At 47.9% G+C, this 22,175-nt stretch overlaps 1 protein-coding gene across 3 annotated transcripts in view; it reads right to left on the bottom strand.

Moving 5' to 3' along the window:
- Positions 1 to 22,175, bottom strand: part of LOC311028210 (growth factor receptor-bound protein 10-like) — a 54,766-nt gene that overhangs the window by 26,704 nt on the left and 5,887 nt on the right. For all 3 annotated transcript variants that reach the window (XR_014598701.1, XM_084032584.1, XM_084032585.1), the window contains exons 3-5: positions 18,762 to 18,855; positions 3,960 to 4,215; positions 3,046 to 3,169 (exon numbers count right to left, since the gene is read on the bottom strand). Coding sequence is in view for 2 of the 3 variants with exons in the window: in XM_084032584.1 (XP_083888710.1) it covers positions 3,046 to 3,169; positions 3,960 to 4,215; positions 18,762 to 18,855 (474 nt within the window). In the remaining variant the exon portion in view is untranslated. The remainder of the gene's footprint in view (positions 1 to 3,045; positions 3,170 to 3,959; positions 4,216 to 18,761; positions 18,856 to 22,175) is intronic.

The following is a 22,175-nucleotide window of genomic DNA, read 5'->3' as shown; positions in this document are numbered from 1 at the left end:
AAGCTCAGCGGGACGGCTAACCCCACCTGCACAGCCACGCATACGTGCACTCAAGACATCTCCACAGCAGCCGCCAGCCCGTGACCTCGCCGCTCGCTCCCATACACACGACATCACATAGGGTAGCGCGGCGACGGAGACGCTGACATCTGGAAGTCGTGGCCCGTGTGACGCTGGTCTCGCTTAGCTTAAGTGATTTGATCAGTGAAGGTTTTCATTTAATCAGCACGAAGACTAGCCACAGCATTAGAGGGGATTAAAGTACATGATGGTTTCACACGCATCCGCTAAAGGAGGCCATTCACTGCCGAGGCTGGCGGAGGGGAAACTTTCTACGCTCATAATACCGTTAGACCAGACGAAGAGTCGGCGGCCACGCCGGCAGCTCTGTGGGGCAAAGCCGTGCTTTGAGCTAAACATGCTTACAGCGGAATGCTAACATGCTCACAAAGACCAATGCTAGCACGCCGATGCCCAGCGGGTGATGTTCACCACGAGGGCCGCACCCTCTTAGTTCCACAGACCGTTTTGGTCTTAGGCGCCGAGATTTCTGTCAGTCGTTTTTATGCTTCTTCTTTTTTTCATGCTGAATAAATTATTTCCAAGAAACGTATGAGCTTTTCTGTGATCTGTTGATTAAATCAACAGATCTGTTAGTGGGAAGAAAATCACACATCAACCACTTTAGTTTAATGTTCTCACGCATCATGCACCACAACACAAATTAGCACCATTTATTCCTTTGTTAATGTCATTCATTTGGCAGGTTGGATGGATTTTGACCTGATGATGGAAGGCAAAAGTCAGAGGACGTTAAGATATGTCATGTGGGAACTACTCATGTCTGTATAAAGCTCAGATTGTTATTCTAAGTGTCTGACAACATTAAGGAAAGGACCCTACAGAGAAATGAAACATGTTTGATCCAGTCTGCTTGGGATTATACACAAGACTTGCACAGGGGGGGGGGGATCTGAACATCGGGCAGCAGCAACAGGTCCCATCTTCTCCATGGGGCCTCACGGGGCCACAGCACCCACAGGGACACCACCAGTCTGCCGAGCTTCACAGCGGCTTCACCCTCGTCTGCCTCCTCCTCTGCACTTTCATTTGTATAATACTCAAATGAACAAGGGCAGCCGTCGCATTCAAAGATCTCAACCAGGCTGCTGTTCAGCCATGACATTGAATCTGACTGATCTTGTAGATAACACACGCAACACACAACACAACCCTTTGTTTCCAGCGCTTGGCTCCTCCCAAGAATGACTTCTCTTTGAGTGAGACACTTTCCAGAACGTCAGATCCTCAAAATGACAATCAGAGCCTCTCAATGACAAAAAAAACATCTAGTGCATGTAAATGACGGTGCCAAATTGCCCAGACATGATTCCATTGCAGCCCATTAGCAGCTCGACCCATTTCAGAAATTGTTGTCTCTATTCTAGCCATTAAGAAAGAAAATAGGGTCCAGGTTGAGAAACACCGACGTTACCCATCAATGCGGAGAGCCGATGAACGTGACTTTCACTGGTGGGTTTTGCTTCCCATGATCCCCATCACCTCCAGCCACACATTTATCAGTCTCCCAGCCACCTCCTCTGCTTGTTCAGCCGAAAAGTGTTTCTCTTTTGCTGACAATGATAACCATGATGGAATGTTGGAAGGGATTTTTTCCAAGTGCTTTTTACTCCATCCAGCCGGGCTTTATCGCTGTCCGTGCTGGAAGAATACAACAATCTTCCTGTTTTTGTGCCACAAAGCAGTCTTGAAGAATTTCCTGCCTACTCCAACCTGGTGACATGCCACGGACAATGCAGCGAGAGAAGAAGCAGAGTGCTGCCAGAGTGCCGAGCCATGATCCGTTTGAAAATTCATAGCAGGAATGAGTCATCGGTGTCAGAAACGAAGCATATGCAAAGCAGCTTGAAGAAAACGCCAAACTGCACTTAATCAAAATGCACCAGTTATCTCCAAAAAAATGTATTTCTTCTTTGTATCATGAGGCGGGCGATGTATTTGCCTCTTTAGACACACAAGACAATAGTTGACACACACACTCCCAGACACACACACACACACACACACACACACACACACACACACACACACACACACTAACAAAAGATCCTTTGTACAAACTGCAAACTTGTTCTCCAACTCCAGACCTTGTGAGATGATGTCAACGAAATGAATAAGTAATGCTCGGCCTTATCGCATGTGTACGTATGCGTGTGAACTGAGTGTGTGTGTGTGTGTGTGTGTGTGTGTGTGTGTGTGTGTGTGCGTGCGTGTGGATGAGAGTGCAAGGAGGGGTGAGCATCTAAAATAACTTTTATTGTTGAGGGTGGGCATCCTGAAAACATCTTTGGGAGGGATGGAACATTCCTGGTACAGGAGGGAAGGAAGGGCAAGGCTGTGTGACACACACGCACACACACACACACACACAGTGACGTTAAGAGCCAGGGTTGAAGTGTGTGAACTGGAAATGGGCGCCTGTCTTGCCACAGATGGATTCAGGAGGTTCAGGAGGTTCAGAAAGATCCAACCTGCAGACGTTCCCAGCTCCACAAACGGAAGTCTGCCCTCTGTCTGCAGCATCCTGGAGACATCGCTCACCTCCGTCCACAGCAAAACATGTCTGTCACTGTGTCTGTGTGTGTGTGCGTAGATGTGATTGATAATGATGCTTCCACAATAACACACACACACACACACACACACAGTCAGATAACCCAGGGTGAGCGGTTGTGTAATGGAAGGAAAGCCGTCTGCAGCCAAAGTCAACACATGCTGCTCTGACCTGAACATAACAGGCCAGTCAGCTGGTTTCAACACACACACACACACACACACATCCTCACATGTGGTAGTGGTCATGTAAAGGACATCAAATATAATGAGGAGTCCAGATAACGTCACAGCTATAGTGGCATTGACCGGTTGTTTTCCCCTGACAGGTAAGCCACCTGCCAATGAAATGCATGATTCCAGTGAGTGTGCGTCAGTGCAGGTGAGGTGGTGCAGGTGCACAGCACTTACGTGGTGGTCGGTGGTCTGTAAGGGGCTGAGGACGGGGGAGCCTGCAGGGCTGCAGAGCTCAGGGAAAGGGTTGGGGATGGCAGGCAGGGAGGCCGGACGCAGGCGATGCTCTTCCTGCAGGCACCTGCAGAGGGAGACACACACGCTAACGTCAGGGCTGGGTGACCAATGAAGGACTGACAATGCTGGAGAGGTATGGCACCAATATTTGTCTAAAAAGTTTATGTTATCTATAAATAAATGACATTTTGAGAGTTTTGTGGGGGGAAGCAAAGAATTCATGGAAGAAACTGTCTTGTAGTGTTTGGAGTGACCCGGAGTCAACGATTTAACAGCATCGTTTAAATTCTGACTTCATTTTTCTGCTGCAGCAACATCATTCATCCACAGATTAAGAGAAGCCACGGAAGGCTGAGAGTGATTAGTTGCAGAGTGTTTGTCTATTGGTACTGGACCATCAAAACACGGTGACTTAGGAAACCGACGACCTGTGACGTCACAAGCCAAAACAAATCAGGACCAAAACAACAGTAACATCTTTGAGCTAATTCATCACACCTTTTTTTTTTTTCAGTCTTATTCTCTGCGTTGAAACGTTGCAGAGATCTGTCAGATCTGTATTTCATATCAATCGTTACATGCAATCATTGTGTGCAATCTTTGCCCCCATCTTTCATGCTGCTGAGCAGAGCCGACGGCTGGAAGCAGCTTGCGTGCAAAAGAAAAATCACATTTTAAGCTTCTGATGCACAGCAAAAGCACACAGAGAAGAAGAAAAAACAAGTATTCTGCTGGAGGCAATGCTGTCTGTGTTTTTTCACATTTGACTTTTGCAGGGACGGTGTTTCCTGCTGTATTTATCTGAAATACAACACAGAGCTATTGACGCAGGGGGCCGGTAGTGTGTGTCTTACCTGACGGCCTGGATGTGCATGGGCTGAGAGTGGCGCAGCCTCTCCCTGGAGGGGGAGGAAGCGGGCAGGGGCGGGGTGTGGTGACGGTGTCCTGGGAGGGCGGGGTGCATGTGGTGGTGTTGATGGTGGTGGAGGTGGTGTGGAGCGGGCACGTGGCCGTTGTTCAGGAGCAGCGCTGTGTCCGCCTGCGTAGAGTACACACTCTCCATGGAGGAGTTCATGTCATTCACCAGCTGCTCCAGGTCCACGTCGTCGTCTGTGGGGGGGGGGGAGAAGAAAGTGAGTGACAGTAAAAGCTGCAGGACAGCAGATATCCTCTTTGAGAGATTATTTTTAAACCGTCTACAACCAGCTGATAGTCATTAGAAGTCGTCCTTCGTAGAGCGTCAGTTTAAAATGTCTACGCTCCCAGTGACGCGTCTCGTCTTGCATTTCTGCGTTTAAGAGTCAGAGGAGTCAACACTATGGAAGCCAATATGTCAAAAAAAATATTATTAAAGGGTGATGGTCCATAAAAGGTCCATTCTGAACATACAGCTCAGCTTTTTGACCTTTTGTCCTTCTCCTTCTGAACACACTGAGACAATGCCCCAGCATTCTTTCAAGCACCTTTAATTAGTTTTAATTTAACATGGTCAACGGTCAAAAGGTTGTCAGGAACACCAGAGAGAGAGAGAGAGAGAGAGAGAGAGGGGGAACACGCAGCCTTGTTTCAAAGTTTCACTGTTGGATTTCACTTGGGTTGGATTTCTTCCAATGGCTGTGTACTGCACTAACCCACTAGCTTGCTGATGACGTGAAAGCTGTCATTCACAGGGCTGAGATGTCTATCAGGCCCTGAAAGTTAGAACCAACGGTCACCAACGGGGCTGAACCCACACCAGCCCAACCAGCGCTCAGAGCTCCTCTCAACCCGACTTCTTACTAGTTCAACGAGGAGCTCCGACCGGCAACACATTTGTGGTATAATTGTTAAACCATCAATCAATGATTTACAACGTCAGTATCCGTGGCTGTCGCAGGTCTGTAATTAACCCGACCAGTAATTGCATTTGGCTGGAATGAATGTTTACGTTCATAACGTTTGGAAGGAGGCCTGAAGGGTCAGCTGTCACCGTTGCCAAGGTGATGACTTTTCTTGTTGGGAACACTGGGCTGGGTTCTTCCAGTCGGATGATTTTCAAAAACTCTTCCTAGTTTCTGAAGATTACCGAGATGAAGTCACTTCTTACAAGCTAATGTGAACTACGAGCTGATGGGCGAAAGTGTGCTAGACGCATAGATATAATAAAGCCTGTTTTAGGTTAAAACAAACGTTTTCTTCACAAATTCAAGGAAACACGGGGTGAATATGTACAAATGATCATTTGGGGGGCAAAGTTCTCCTTTAAAGCTGAACAAGTCACATTGTGCAAGAAATCACAAAAAGGAAATCTATTTATACATATTTTCAACTCAATAGCCAATGTTTTTTTATTCCTGGAAAACATAAATATGACGTGCGCTTACACCAGCTACAAGAAACCACTTTTAACCAATGATATCGTCCACAAGAAGGTCGGGAGCTGAGGAAATGCACTTGTACTCCACTTTAAGGGCAGAATAAGTGCAAGAGTTTGTTTGTCTCCATGTGTTTCTGCATGTGTGTGTGTGTGTGTGTGTGTCTTAAGGTGTGTACACACCGGAAGAACTGCCCGACTCGCGTCGGTAAATTCGGCGTCGGCTACTTAATATGGCCGACTCGAACAACGACATGGGCGGTTCACACCTACGGAATTACAGCCGACGCCATACGTTCCGCGCTTGCGCGAGATGTAATGTCTCCAAAACAACAGGCGGCGCTAATCTTTATTGTGGGCCAAAAAACACGAAAACCGGAAGTAGGCGGTCCTCTCTAGACCACCTTCTTCGATTCCACTGGTTATCTGGTATGTTTACCATCGTCACTTCCGGGCTTCACTGATTCGCTAGTCAAGCTGCTAGCCTCCACCAATCAGAATGGTAAAAGAATGACCGACTCGAATGACGGATTACACATTTGAATCGGCTGAAATGAACGCCGACGTGGGCCGATTCGAGCGACCACACCAAGGAGACTCATGTCACGGACGCCGACTCTCTCAAAGACGCCGATTTTCGGTCCGGTGTGAGCCCGCCTTAAAGGCCTTTGGTCCGACATGTGTCCCACCCCGTCACCACACACAGAATTCCTGACATTCCTGTAGGAAGAAATTACAGCACTCGGGCAACGTTCAAGCATGTTCATGGCTTATGGTGGCAAAATGATCAGGACAGGGCACCACAACACACACACACACACACACAGAGAGAAGAGCCTAGGACACCATGTACACTATGCAGCATTGATGAGCATGTGCATGTAATTATACAGGACAATTAAAAGCAGAAAAGCACACACTGTCCTGCATGTACTCACGCACTGAACGTACACGCTGAGCTACTGAGCGGACAAGAAGCCGGAGTCGAGCTCGGACCACAAAGAGGCATGCATGACACACACATATGCACACACACACACATATATGCACACAGACATGGGCGTAGCGGACGCGGGGTACGCGGGGGACATGTCCCCCGCACTTCCCGTATCTGTGCCCTCTGTCCCCCGCACTTTTTACAGCCATTACAACCCTTCAATTCATTTTAACACGTGGAAACGCGTTTTTCCGAGCCGCGTTCGAACGCACCATGAGCAGGCAGAGCCGGGCGGCAAACACCGCTGTCGTGTTGTGATTTCAATCACACAGACATTGATTCAGATCTTGTTCACCATGTTCAGCAAACCAGCAGCCAAGAGGCAAAAAATCTTACTGTTTTTCCAAACAAACCATGTAAGTTGAGTATTTCTGTTGCATGTAGATAATGTTTAGCTCAATGATGTCTAATTAATACATGTCAATATAGGCCTATCAAGTTAAGCTAGTTAACAATTGTTACTGTTAGTTATGTTGAATCGCTTGCTAGGTGCGGTGGTAGTAACTAGTTACATTTACTACTTTACATTTACTTGAGTAACTTTTTGGATACATTGTACTCTTGAGAGTTGTTTTACTGCAAAATACGTTTTACTTTTACTTGAGCAATATTATTCTAAAGTAACAACACTCTTACTTGACTACAATTTTTGGCTACTCTACCACCTAGAAATCTACCCACTCCTCCTTAATTTCTGCACAGAACTTGTGCTCACTATTGTTTTGCACATTATTTTTTAATCTTTATATAATAGAAAGAGCAGCGTCAGGTAGGAGAAAGTGGACCAGAGGCCAGCAAGGATGATCATGCAGGGTCACAGATGAGAAGAGAATATAACTAGCTGAGAAAGAATATAGATAGCATAAAAGTAACTTTGCAAATAATTTCCACAGCTATGTCACCACTACTATTCTTAATTCTATTTATAAATGTTGCTTCCCATATTTATTATCTGGCTACTTACTCTGTAGATGTTAGAGAGTCATTCTGTGTCAACTCAGCTTTAGATTTTAGATTTTGACTTTAGATTTTGATAGTATATAATTCTAAAGAACTAAAGGTCGGTCCCCTGGTGCTGTGCTGTTTGTAGTTATGTGGTTCTTTAGCCACTAAGGAGAGGTGCAATTGAATGCGAGAGGATGATAAATCACTCAATAGACCTCAGAACAATTTGTCCCCCTCACTTCTGAAATGATGGCTACGCCCCTGCACACAGAGAGGACAGTCTGGGACAACAGGTCATGTGATGCTGGGGTTCATGAGTGGGACAGGGGTTGGAGGGGGGGCACACAGTTGGAAAAGAACAAGAGAGCACACGAGGGCAGTGAGAGCTGGTTATTATGTAAAGCTGCAATGTACTGTGGAGCCTTTTCAATGGCAGACATTCTGCCTCGTCATGGTAGGAACCACGCAGGTGTGAGTCAGCGTGCTAAACGCCAGGAACCCAGTCGGCTCAGTTATCATTCAGGGCTTTTCTTCCTGTGAAATGTCACACATTTTACTTTTCAGGACTTCCATACCATTTTATTTTTTCCCAGAATTCCTTGTTTTTCGGGGGGTTTTTATTATTATAATTTTTTTTTTTACAATTTTAGAGCATTTTTTTCATCAAATGGGGCCCTAGTTTCGTAGACTAGGCGTAGTCAGCGCGCAGCGCACCTGCGCCACGCCGACGGGGTGTGGCCGCCTGGACTTTGCAAGTTTCGTGCACCGTGCAGGCTAGCGCAGGCACTCCTCCCGTCTCGCCCACCGGCGCAAGTGGGAAAGAGGGAGGAGAAGAAGGCGTGAGTGGGAGACGAGGAGGAGACGAGGCGTGGACTGGGATTAATACAGCCGATTCAGATCTTCACCAATCAAATGAGCTCCTCTCCTCTCCTTTAATGCGTTAGGGGAGGTTCAGTGCAAGTTCCATGAAGGTACGTGTCCACAGGGGCGATTTTACAGTTTTTTTCAATTGTTTACATGCAATTTTGAAAACCGGGTTCTTTTTTTCAAAATATAATCACAATTATCCAAACACCACACTCAATTTGCATAATTCCTAGATTGTTTGCAAAATTACACACTTCAGTCAAAACATACACACATATTTGTGAAAATGCTATTAGTTTTCATTTAACCAACACAGTCCTCAATGATCAGACACTATTGCAGCCAGTTTCACACGGCTGTGATAAATAAAAAACACATTTGTAAAAAAACTAATTTTAGGAAATAGCATGTGCTAGATTTTTGGCCAGACATTATGTAAGGGATAATTTAGATGTCAAAAAAATAGTGACAAACCCACAACATTCTTCATGATTAGTTTGAGATATAGGGAGAATGTACACAAATAGGCCTACTATAAACTTACCAAGCACTGCACAACACTGATGCTGCAGACTGAATATTTCAAGTATTTATTTTATCTACCTCTTCCTCTATCTCCTCATTCTCACTCTTCTTCTTCTTCTTCTAGCTCCTTCCATTTTTGTTGAAGACAGGTGAACTCACCTGCTGCCTTTTATAGCACACCTGAGTGCTGCGCTTTCAAATAAGCACATGTGTGCTTCCACACTTGGTGGATGTGATTATCCAATTTGTTCATTAGTGTGGTCATTGGCAATCCGGGGCTTTGTAATGACAAGGAAGTAACCTCACAATCCTTATCTGTGTCTAAGGTGTGAAAATGTGTGTAGCGTTTTACAAATCCCTGTGTGTAATGTTTTGCAAAAAGGGTGAAGCAGACATTGTGTGTAATGTTGTGCAAATCTGTGGAGGTGTTTTGCTCCTTGGAGTAGAATTTCGCAAATTGTGTGGACATTTTTATTTTAGTGTGTAAACAATTGTAAAAAACTGTAAACGCGAGTGGACGCGCCGCTTCCCAGTATTGCACGCTTGGTGGGCTGCCACTAGAGGATGATTGACAGGCGCTCCTTGCTACAACCACTTCATGGCTGCACCTGATTGGACGATTGCTTTCACTGCTGGCCTGTCTGCTCTGGAGTTCACGCAGAGCAACATGGCGGCTCGTTTGGAAATTTTCTCTTGTTTTACGAAAATAGTTCACCGAAAGGTGTTTCTGAAAACATTTTAAGCGAGAAATAAGCTATGCAGTTGTTGAATCTGTCTTTATTTTAGATCGACAACATTCAGTTTAGAAGATTTTCGCGAGTGTTCCCGAGGCGGCGAGTCGAGCCCGGCGCCTCTGATTAGCATAAAGTAGATTCGACTTCAACTTTATGCAAATGAGGAGCGGCCAACTCGCGCGCCGTCTCTCGACATTCGCCGCGAAGCTACCAGAATGCATTGCACGTTTTTTCACATAGACAATGAATGGGCCGCGGGGAAACACCGCTGCCTGTGGACACGCACCTTTAAGGTACAGATGCAATGCATACTGGTAGCGACGCGGCGAATGTCGAGAGAAGATGTTAGATCTTCTAAATTGAATGTTGTCGATCTAAAATAAAGACAGATTCAGCAACTGCATAGCTTATTTCTCGCTTAAAATGGTTTCAGAAACACCTTTCGGTGAACTATTTTCCAAAAATAAGAGAAAGTTTCCAAACGAGCCGCCATGTTGGTCTGCGTGAACTCCGGAGCAGACAGGACAGCAGTGAAAGCGATCGTCCAATCAGGTGCAGCCATGAAGTCTGCGCATGATTGTATTGTAGCGACCCTGCAGTAATGTTACTGTTATAATGTGTTCTGTGTTCTAAAGTTCTGTGATTTCTGACTGTCAGTGAATGTGTTTGGTATAGACAGGTATGTGGTTGGATGAGTAAGCAAGGGGGTGGGGTGAGTGTAGGAAGGATTGTGTGTTTGCATGAAAAAGAGGGGGAGCTCTTGAGGAAGGAGAGCTGTAAGACAAACTCAGCGCTGTTGTTATTTTGACATATTTACGGCCAACAGTAACTGTTGCGTTGCTAATAAATGAGAAAGGTGAGACCAACTCCTCGTCATTCTTCTGACGTCCGGTCGGACGTTACATTGGTGTCAGAAGTAAAAACCGCCGGAGTTTGACTTGCTACCGTCCACCGCGGCTAGCCCTGACCCGGCTAACTCGGGTCAGCTTGCAGTATGGCTGCGCGGCGGGAAGAGGCCGACGCTCGTCCGAGAGTCAAGAAAGAGGTGATGGATGGTGCTTATGGTGTGTGGTCGGGACGTGAGGCGGAGTTTGACCGTGCTTCTTCAGAGCACGTTGCTCGCCTGAGACAGACGGCCAGGAGGCTGGCTGCCGATGCCGGCTTCGGCTCGAGCACCGGGAAGAGCGCCGGCGGGAGAACGCGCGCCGAGGACAATGCGGGGCCGGATGTAAACAAAGATGGCGGCGCCCGCTGTAACCACATCCAAGTGAAGACGCCGAAATACTCCGGCAAGGCGGACTGGGAGGCCTTCCATGCCCAATTTGAACTCTTAGCAAGGGCTGCAGGCTGGTCAGAGGACAGTAAAGCACTCCAGCTGGCCCTGTGCCTTACAGATGAAGATTTGACATGCTTGCTGGCATGGGCGGATGAGTTGACTGAGCTCATCCGTGCTGTGTCACTGCAATCACAGCGCAGCAGCACCCGTCCTCGCCGAGGCCCTCCTGTGTGTTGGACATGTGGCCAGCCTGGCCATATCAGCGTGTGGTGCCCCAAGCAGGCTGGTGTTCAGGGAAACGCCCCGGGGTCTGTGTAAAGGGGACGACGCAGACCCTTGCCCCTGTGTCCCACCATGCCTCGCCTCCTCTGGACGGAGCCCAGCTGTACAGACGGGGGAGCGAGGCTCCACTCCCCCCAGAAGCAGATGACACCGCTGAGTCTGCGAGAGTGGTGGGCTGGACCCACGTGGGAGGTTTTTGCCATGTCCCCATCACCCTGGCAGGCGCTCCATGCATAGCCCTTGTCGACACCGGCTCCACAGCAACGCTGATGAGACCTGACGTGGTCCCAGCAGGGATACAGTTGGAACCTACTGTGGTAAAGCTGCGAACAGTGACTGGTGAGTTAGCTCCTATACTTGGAAGAGGGGTGGTGGCTGTACAAGTTGGGGGGCTGTCAGTGAACTTTAGTGTGTGGGTTGCAACAGTGTGACCAAGAAAGACTCGTACCCACTGCCCGCATCGACGAGTCTCTGGACTTGGTGTCCGGCTCATCCTGGTTCTCCTCATTAGACCTGCGCAGTGGGTATTGGCAGGTGCCCCTCAGCCCCTCAGCCAGACCAAAGACTGCTTTCTGTACCGGCAGAGGATTGTGGCAGTTTCGAGTCCTCAGTTTCGGCCTATGCAACGCCCCAGCCACGTTTGAACGGCTGATGGAGAAGGTGCTGGGTGACATCCCCCGACAGGAATGTCTGGTCTACTTAGATGATATACTGGTCCATGGGGGCTCCTTCCATGCAGCCTTGGGGGCCCTGCGGCGTGTTCTACAGAGGATATCGGCGGCTGGTCTGAAACTTCACCCAGATAAGTGCTGCTTCGTGAGAAAAGAGCTGGAGTTTCTGGGGCACAGGGTTGGGGGAGAGGGCATTAGCACGTTGAAGGAGAAAGTGCAGGCAGTGAGGGACTGGCCGGTCCCCACAAACTTGCGAGAGCTGAAGAGCTTCATTGGACTGGCATCCTTCTACAGGCGGTTTGTGCGTGGCTTCTCATGCATAGCTGCGCCCCTCTTCCGCCTGCAGCAGAAAGACAGTGCTTTTTCCTGGACACCTGAGTGCGAGCAGGCCTTCAGCTCTTTGAAGAAAGCCTTGACAGAGTCTCCCATCCTCATCCCCCCGGACCCCAACCTGCCGTTCGTCCTGGACACGGACGCCAGCGATGTTGGGATGGGAGCGGTGTTGAGCCAGGTGGGGATGGAGGGGGAGAAAGTGGTGGCGTACTTCAGTAAAACCTTCAACAAAGCTGAACGGCGCTATTGTGTGACACGCAGAGAACTTCTTGCTATTGTGAGAGCTATAGGCCACTTCAAGTACTATCTGTGCGGTCTGCCCTTCACTGTCCGAACTGACCACTCTGCCCTCCAGTGGTTAATGTCCTTCAAAGAGCCAGAAGGGCAGATTGCATGCTGGCTGGAAGAACTGGCGCCGTACGTCTTCAAAGTGGAGTACAGGGCTGAAACTCGCCATGCCAATGCTGACGCCATGTCCTGGCACCCCTGTGCTCTCAACGGCTGCCGATAATGTGAAAAGAGGGAGGTCCGTGAGAAAGAGCTCCGTGTAGAGGAGCAAGGCCACATGCATGAGGGAGAAGGGCCTGTCTGCAGAGAGATGCAGGTTGTTGACTCACCTGAATGGAGACTGCAGCAGAAGCAGGATGCTGATCTGCACCCAGTACTGCAGTGGGTGGAGTCCGGACAAAAGCCACAGTGGAATGAGGTCGCTGGGTGCTCGCCTGCCACTAAAGGACTGTTTGCAAAGTTCGGGGCTCTCCGGGTAAAGGATGGAGTGCTCGAGAGAGCCTGGAAAGAGCCAGCTACAGGAGAAGAGAGGTGGCAGGTAGTGGTACCCAGGGCACTGAGAGAGACGGTGCTAAAAGCCTCTCATGGAACTACTGGGGCAGGACACTTTGGAGTCTCAAAAACCCTGCGTCGCATCCGGCAAGGTTTTTACTGGGGTCAGCTTAGGAGAGATGTTGAGGACTTTTGTCGCCGCTGTGACCTCTGCACAGCACACAAAGGTCCCCCGGATCAGTCCTGCGCCCAGCTTCAGCAGCTGGCAGTGGGGGCCCCGATGGAGAGGGTGGCAGTGGACATAATGGGCCCGTTTCCTCGCACAGACAGGGGCAACCGTTATGTTCTAGCCGCCATGGACTATTTTACAAAATGGCCAGAGGCGTATGCCATACCAGATCAGGAGGCAGGGACTGTTGCAGAAGCTCTGGTTGAGGGCATGTTCGCCAGGTTTGGGGCTGCTGAGGTCATTCATAGCGACCAAGGAAGAAACTTTGAGTCAGGCGTGTTTTCTGCTATGTGTGAGCGCCTAGGCATGCAGAAGACACAAACTACTCCTTTACATCCGCAGAGTGACGGACTCGTCGAACGATTCAACACAACCCTGGCAAAACAACTCGCCATTCTAACTGCAGAACATCAACGTGATTGGGACATGCACCTGCCTCTCGTCTTATTGGCCTACAGGTCAGCGGTGCAGGATTCCACCTCATGCACACCTGCCCTGCTCATGTTGGGATGAGAGCTGCGGACGCCAGCAGAAATGGCTTTTGGCAGACCCCCAGACTCACCGGCGGGGCCACCAGGACCAGAATACGCCAGAAGGCTCCAGGACTGAATGGAGTCAGCTCATGTCTTTGCTCGTGACCAGCTGCAGAAAGCGGGCATAAGACAGAAAAGAAACTATGACATGAGGGCTAAAGGGAGAGACTTTAAGGCTGGAGACCTTGTGTGGGGCCTTGTGAGGTATTGGAGAAGCTGGGTGAGGTGGTATACAGGCTGCAGCTGCCCCCTAGGGGGAGACGAGTGGTCCTCCACAGGGACAGATTGGCCCCATACAGAGGTGATGCACGTCCACCTCAGCACCCAGGACCCTCAACACCTTCTCAGAGAAACAAGTCAGCCACACCCCCAGGTTTAATGACTGTTTCCCCTGGCAACTCCCCACATCCCCCCCTGCCCCTAAACTCACCCCCTGCTCATCAGCAGGTTGTTCCAGGACTGCAGGTGCAGCCGCTTTCGTTCACTCCAAAGCGGCCTCAGAGACAGAGACGGCCCCCAGGCCAACTCAGGGACTTTTTATGTGATCCCTCGGGGCGAGGGTCTTTGTAAAGGGGGGGGGCAGTGTAGCGACCCTGCAGTAATGTTACTGTTATAATGTGTTCTGTGTTCTAAAGTTCTGTGATTTCTGACTGTCAGTGAATGTGTTTGGTATAGACAGGTATGTGGTTGGATGAGTAAGCAAGGGGGCGGGGTGAGTGTAGGAAGGAGTGTGTGTTTGCATGAAAAAGAGGGGGAGCTCTGGAGGAAGGAGAGCTGTAAGACAAACTCAGCGCTGTTGTTATTTTGGCGTAGTTACGGCCGACAGTAACTGTTGCGTTGCTAATAAATGAGAAAGGTGAGACCAACTCCTCGTCATTCTTCTGACGTCTGGTCGGACGTTACAGTATGAAGGAGAGCGCCTGTCAATCATCCTCTAGTGGCAGCCCGCCAAGCGTGCAATACTGGGAAGCGTCCAGTCGCGTTTAAAATCGCCCCTGTGGACACGTACCTTTACTTGACAACCTGATGACAGAACTAGTGCCGCCGCATCACGCGCTGTGCTTGCGTATCATAACAATAACAATGCCGATATTATAAAAACAGGAGAGAGAGAGGGAGATGTTTTGGTCCGAGAGGCTGAGTTTCTGTTACGCGTGCCATCCGCCTTTGATCTGACATCAGATGTGACGGGACAATCTATATAGATATAAATTCACGTGTTGATTTAATTAGTTGCATTAAATAGTGTTTGTTGTGATTATTTATTGCATTTAAATGTGCCTGGAACTGTAGAAACCTGCCTGTGAGGTCTCGGTGACGTGTACGCACTGCGCGCCGTCAGCCAAACTTCCACTCCGCCAGCTGTGATTCCCCTTGAATGAATGGGCTTTATTTGCGCCTTGCGCCTTACGCCAAAAGTAGACTAGGTTGGAGCTGGCGGGCTTTCGGCGAAGTCTCGGCGAGGCTTTTTGCCACGAAACTTCCGCTACGCCAAGCTGAATCTGTGACGCCTCCCCCTGCTGCGCCGCTACACCCATCTTAGCGGAGGCGATCCAGCAAACTGACAAACTGACCTTGTGCAAGGCTGCGCGGGTCGAAACTTGCATTTAAGGTGCGTGTCCACAGGCAGCGGTGTTTCCCCGCGTCCCATTCATTGTCTATGTGAAAAGCCGTGCAACGCATTCTGGTAGCGTTGCGGCGAATGTCGAGAGACGGCGCGCGAGTTGGCCGCTCCTCATTTGCATAAAGTTGAAGTCGAATCTACTTTATGCTAATCAGAGGCGCCGGGCTCGACTCGCCGCCTCGGGGACGCTCGCGAAAATCTTCTAAACTGAATGTTGTCGATCTAAAATAAAGACAGATTCAGCAACTGCATAGCTTATTTCTCGCTTAAAATGTTTTCAGAAACACCTTTCGGTGAACTATTTTCGTAAAATAAGAGAACGTTTCCAAACGAGCCGCCATGTTGGTCTGCGTGAACTCCGGAGCAGACAGGACAGCTGTGAAAGCGATCGTCCAATCAGGTGCAGCCATGAAGTGTACGCGTGATTGTATGAAGGAGAGCGCCTGTCAATCATCCTCTAGTGGCAGCCCACCAAGTGTGCAATACTGGGAAGCGGCGCGTCCACTCGTGTTTAAAATCGCCCCTGTGGACACGTACCTTAAGGTATTTTCGCGAGCGTTCCTGAGGCGGCGAGTCGAGCCCAGCGCCGCTGATTACCATAAAGTAGATTCGACTTCAACTTTATGCAAATGAGGAGCGGCCAACTCGCGCGCCGTCTCTCGACATTCGCCGCGACGCTACCAGAATGCATTGCACGGCTTTTCACATAGACAATGAATGGGACTCGGGGAAACACCGCTGCCTGTGGACACGTACCTTTAGGGCCCATGGTGCCTAATCATGTGGTTGATGAATCAAAATTAAGAAATGTACTGAAGAAACATTGTAGTAGTTCTAATTCGAATTCCTTGTCATAGGCAACCGCAAGATTGCCGGCTCGATCCCCGGCTCCTCCTAGCTGAGTGCCTGGTGTCCCTGAGCAAGACACCTCACCCTAATTGCTCCTGACGAGCTGGCTGTCGCCCTGCGTGGTTGACTCCGCCGTCGGTGTGTGAATGTGTGTATGAATGGGTGAATGTCAGTCATTGCTGTAAAGCGCTTTGGATAAAAGCGCTATATAAATGAGGCCATTTACTATTTACGATTCAGAGACCATACACATGTGCATACATGTAAGTGAATGTGGAATCATTTATGGAGGAGTCACAATATACCACCCACTTTTTCAAATAAAACAACGACTGGAAAGATCTCTAGGCAGATGAACTGCTGCAGCACTGACAACAAACCTACCATTCACCCTGTGGCCAATTCATTCCTGTAATATCCCAGAATACACGAGCTCTCTCTGTCCTTGGCCCCAGCACCCTACAATCACGACCTCAACGGCTGTCCAGAGGTCAGAGGAGAGATCTCGACGTTCAGAGTTTTCAAGGACACAGTGCAATTCAGTTACTTCATCTGAATTCAAAAACCTTAGTATAAGCATATTAAGCATTAAAATGCCCTCTGGTACATGTTGCACTGGTAGGTACCAAATCACTTTATTCTATTAAGAGATCATTCTTTTTACATTTTTCGTTCATCAGTATATTCACAGGTTTTCCTGATGGACAATAATGTAAAAATCAAACTAGTGAGTTCGCCACCACACGTGACGTGAAACTGCTGTTCGTTAAAGTGAACAAGAAATGCTCTTCTCTCTTAACAAGATAACTGACCTTTTAGTGTCACCCAATGGTTTGTGGACTAGTTCTTATTTTGTCCATCGCCATCTTGATTTTTGTCAACCAGAAGTGATATAAAGTATAAACGAACAATAATGTTAGGTTTCATGAACCAAAAGTTTTAAGACGAAAACACAACAAACTGTGGTAGAGACCTGTCAATCACCAGGTAGTCCCGCCCTAAAGCATCCCCTGTATTATCCTCTCTTTGACTCTAAATGGACCATGATGTACTAAATGAACATCATGCTGGATTGAAGAAGACTCAAAACCTGAGATTGAGGCCATAAACTCATGTTTACAATGTTTGCTGAGATAGTAAATATTTTTTCCACAAACTTCTATACAATCAGATTTTTTTGCAACCAGAGTTGCCCCCTTCTGGCCATAAGAAAGAATGCAAGTAAAATGCACTTCTGGTTTGGCTTCACTTTTCAGAATCAGAGATTGTCGCCTGTTGTTAATACTGAGCATCATAACAGGTTAACTCTAAGTGAAGCAGAGCAGCTCTGGAGAAAAGCACACAAACCAAATAAGAGCGCACAAAACATTCAATCTGGTCATCAGTATATTGGCCGGCTTACATGCGGTATCAAGTATGAAGAGCCACGCCAGCAGATCATCAAAAAGACGGGCACCAACATAAAGAAGGGCATGTAACCTGAGCCTGGCATGAGCCACATATACAGCACGGCCATTAGTCGGGTTGCTGTAGTCGGCGCTTCTCTTTCTTGACTCGATCAATTTTTTTGTCTCCAAAACATATTATCAGGGAAAGTCCAGATCAGGCATCTCATTCGATTATAAGGATAATCTGATTTTCTATGACCTGTGCTCTTTGTTGAACATTAACTATATAGGAAGATAACCCGTTCTTGCACCACCTGCTGCCATTCAGTGATGCGTGTCATCAACAGAGCTGAATATTACCCAACAACTGTTCACAAATCTACAGCGCACCGACTGTTGTAGAAAGGGACGTAGTAAAATCTGTGTGTCTGTGACTTTAAGGTAACACCCTCAGTTAATGCTGCTGTAAATATCATCAATCTGTGGTTTTGTGCTGCGCCGACTATCAATTATTTAGGATAAGAATAGTAATTTACTTTTCCTTTTCCCCCTCAATCTGACTCATCGACGTCTACCACAGTTGGTGCTTCTTCGTTTCCCACGATTACCGTTGGACTACCACGGAGCAGTTATGAAATCCCTGCTTTATGAGCCAAGTAATATTATGGAAAACACTCTAATCACGCTGGCATCGTCTTGAGGTGTCACCACCTGAATTTGAGTATGAACCTGTATATCTTCCACCATCTCCACCGCTGCCCCACAGACATATGGCCTACGACCTATGACCCCCCCCCCCCCCCCCACTTGGCACCATGTGACCTACAGGCCTATATAAACACCACACCTCACGTGAAACCAGGTTCGGTACTCTCACACAAGCATGACCACCACAGCTAAGTGAGGAGAAAAAAAAGCCACGATGGCTGAAGGGATTTCTGGGAATTCTGGGGGGAGGTGCGAAAAGTGCTGAGCATGCTAAAAAACCTCTTCTTTCACCTCTCCATCTGACAGAAAAGCCTGCAGTGATGCAGGGAGACAATATCCTCGATGGAGATGGGGGGAGGGGGACACAGTAAGAACATTCAGTGGGCCAACAAATGTGTTTTGGCTGTGGAGCGACCTCATGACCTCAAGGTATAAAAAAGGGAAACAAGTGATTTATGGAAAGAAATGTCTTCCAACTTTGACAACATTAAGAACAGATAAAGAGATTTTTCAGAATTTCAGCCCTGAACAGATCTGACACGAGTTGAATGAGGAGAGTTACCATGGTGAGGTGGCAAATTTTGATTGGTCGGGCGCTGAAAGCCGGGAACAATCAGCTCCTCAGGCCTGCGAGTGGAAGTTCGGTCCATGCTTTCCTGTCAGAAAAGGCAAAAGAAAGAAAGATTTAAAAAAAGAAGAGAAATGAAGGCAAAGACATGTAAACTCCTGCAGTGGGTTAGTGGGTTCAATGTGTCAAATGTTTCAGCGGAGGGTAAGACAACGTGTTATTTTCACAGTTCACAGGGTCAGACGAAGGGCGGGTTCACGCTCTCCAGGAACATCAAATCTCAAGGTCAGAGGTCACTTTGACCCTCTGGCACTGTGAATTTATGACTGCCTGCTCTCTCTGTCTCTCTCTCACACTTTCACACTTATTTATTTCAAACTCTCACACGTGTAACTCACATCAGATACTGATTTGTCTGTTTCAAAAAACAACAACAGATCAATCATTTTTAGAGCTCAGGCACACTTATACAATCTCACACGTCACAAGATGCACGCACATGCGCACAAACACACACACACACACACTGCCAAGTTCCTCACGCATCGTCTAATTTGAAGCAGCCTCGAGGCAAGAAAGCTGCAGCGGAGAAAGGGAGGGAGGAAAGCCAAACAAAGTTTCGATCTTCCCTTTTCCAGGAAAGAGAAGAACGAGGAAGCATTGCTTCCAGGAACTGCTCATGGCCTGGGGTCATGCTGTGCATGTATGCACACACACACGCAGCTCCGCTCTGTGCTTCGAAAACATCCATAAATGCCCAGAGTAAGATTCACAGCTCTGAGAAGCAGCAGCCAAAAGCTTTCCAAGGAAGGCAACTTGGCTGCAGGGCTTGTGTGCTGACCAAAAAAAAGTCTGCAGACTGATTAGCTACTTGCTCCCTCTAATAGTTTACTCATCATGTAAGAGATGCCATGATGACATGCACAGGTCAACGACGGGCATTACTCCAAGTGCACAGAAGAGATAACCTGGCGTTAACCTCTGACGCTGACCCCCTGATCACATCCACCACCAACCAGCAAAGGTCCGCTTTCTGAGAAGAAACCTTTTGGAAAATACACTTAATCCCTTTCCTGGTGGTGAGCAACGCAACAAACTCGAATCACTGTTCAGCTAGCCAGGCTAGCTGTTTCCTCACTACTTGACACAGATGACAGAGATCTGGTCTCAGCATTCCTTTCAGATATGTCAGTCTGCACTATGGGGAAATGTTTACAATACATTGCTGCAGCCATCAAGAGCTTGAGAACTTAAATAAATGAAGGTGCAAGAGGCATATTCCTACTAAGAAGACCTGAGACACAGAGTCTCAACATCACAGCCATACAACCCGTCTGCCTTTCTTTCTTTAGCACTACAGCAATGGTCTGGGATTGGGCTTCTCCTGGACACAAGAGTGTAACTGTGGCCTACATCTAGTAACAGATAGCAGTAGCAGCAGTGGAAATATATAGCTACCAGCAAATCCCCTCCCCCCCAGCAGCACTCGTGCAGTAAAAGAGTCAGCTTTAACAGCTACATTCACCATAAAACCCTCAGTTGGCCCTTTTCCACCGAGGCATTTTGAGGGCCGGTTCGGAGCCGGTGCCCAATCGCGAACCAGTTCTTCCTGTTTCCACAGACAAAGAGCCGGCTCTCGGCCAGGAAAACTGGTTCCCGAGCGGCCCCAACTCCTTGCTGGGCTGGAACCGGCCCCAGAAGAAGGTCTTGCTTACGTTAGGGGCTGGGGGCGGGGTTAACGCTCGAGGCAACGGGGGAAAATACGCCGCTGCAGAGTTTTACTAACGTTACTGTTCCCGGTAAGTTTCACTTTTAAATTGTTTCACCTCGTTGCAAACCAACGGCACATTTCTGTTTAGTTTACCAAGCTAGTGATTACGTGTGTAACAGCAGCAACTAGTGGCTTTGCTTCCTCGGGTAATGTAAGCTGACCGGCTAGCTAGCCAGCTAGCGTGATATTGCTAACAACAACGTTAGCATGCCACTTTCTGACTGCCGCTGGCTCACTAAACGTTACCAACTACCAACGTGACTTAACATCTGTGTTCACAGCGTCATGGACACGTTTGTGATTAAACCGCTGTTCTCTGGTTTGTGTTTGTAGTGTTTGCGATATTGAACGGAGGTCCAACCTGCAGATGACTAAACATCAAACACTCCGATCTATTGATCACACACTGTTCTACACTGTAAAAAATGTTGTGATTTTAGTATTTTGTGTATTTTATTGTTGTTGTATTATTTGCCAAAATAAACACTTTTTCTGAAGAGACATGTCTGCTATGCTTGAAATGAGCGCTGCGGGGAAACCTCAGACGTATACAGTGACGTAACGACGTGGCTCTCTTGGCTCTCTAGCCGGTGGAAACGCAAACAGGTTCTCAGAAGGTTCGCAAGTTGAACCAACTGCGAACCAGCACGGGCACCGGCCCAGTTCTTGAACTAGGTTCGCGTTGGTGGAAAAGGGGTAAGTGTGAACTCCCTTTAATGCACCGACTCTGTAGTCTGAAAAAGATGGTGTCCGGATCTCAACGGACAACTAGGTCCCAAAGGAACCGTCACGTTAACGTACTTCTCGGGTGGATTATTCTGTTGGATTGACTGCAGTCAGTGTTGAAAACCATCTTTGAGCCGTCGTAATAGCATCTCTTAAAAACCAGAAAGGTAAAGTAAAGTAAAGATGTTGTTGGCGGAGTTAAAGGTTCCTGCTCCTTCCTTTCTTCCGCAGTACTCGCTTGCTTTTGAGAACAATTTCACGGAGCTATATTCACTCTATTAAGCAAGCCACACGTCGGCTGGTTGCCACAGCTGTGTGAACGCAAAATAAACAGATGTGCCGTGATTTCATTGCAGCAAACGGACAAAGAGGATGCTGACGTGACTACATGATGATGCAGATTTGTAGAAAGTCTGAATTTATGCCGTCAGGTCTGTCCACACGACGACTGGGAGTTTGGATCCAGCAGTGCTATGCTATGCTATGCTAACATTGTAGCTGCTCCATCAATGCTCAAAATGGGTAATCTAGGCATGAATACAGCAACGATCTGATTGTTAAGCATAGACAGTCTATATGGTTTATACACATACACAAGAAGATTACCGTGTGTAAATGCCTATATGTTATTTATTATATATTATATGTATTAGTTGTTTTTCTCCGGTTGTGGTGCAATCATACAAATGCCATTAAGAGCACTAAAAGGAGGCAGAGAGACCAGGAACCAGATGTTTTCCACAGATTCATGTACTACTGTCCGGATATAGTTTTGGATAAAAGTTATCGACTGTGGCTTTGAAAGAGTCATCTCCTGTCATCTCCTTGGATTTAAGCAAGCTGTTTCTCATCTTAAAGCTACATCTGTTTGGACCAATGTCGGCAAGAACTCGTGGAGAAAATCTCCGGCC

Source organism: Eutrigla gurnardus (assembly GCF_963514095.1).
Source record: "Eutrigla gurnardus genome assembly, chromosome: 17".
NCBI classification, from domain to species: Eukaryota; Metazoa; Chordata; class Actinopteri; order Perciformes; family Triglidae; genus Eutrigla; species Eutrigla gurnardus.
Note: the sequence above shows the minus strand (reverse complement) of the source record. Positions and strands in the feature narration are given on the sequence as shown.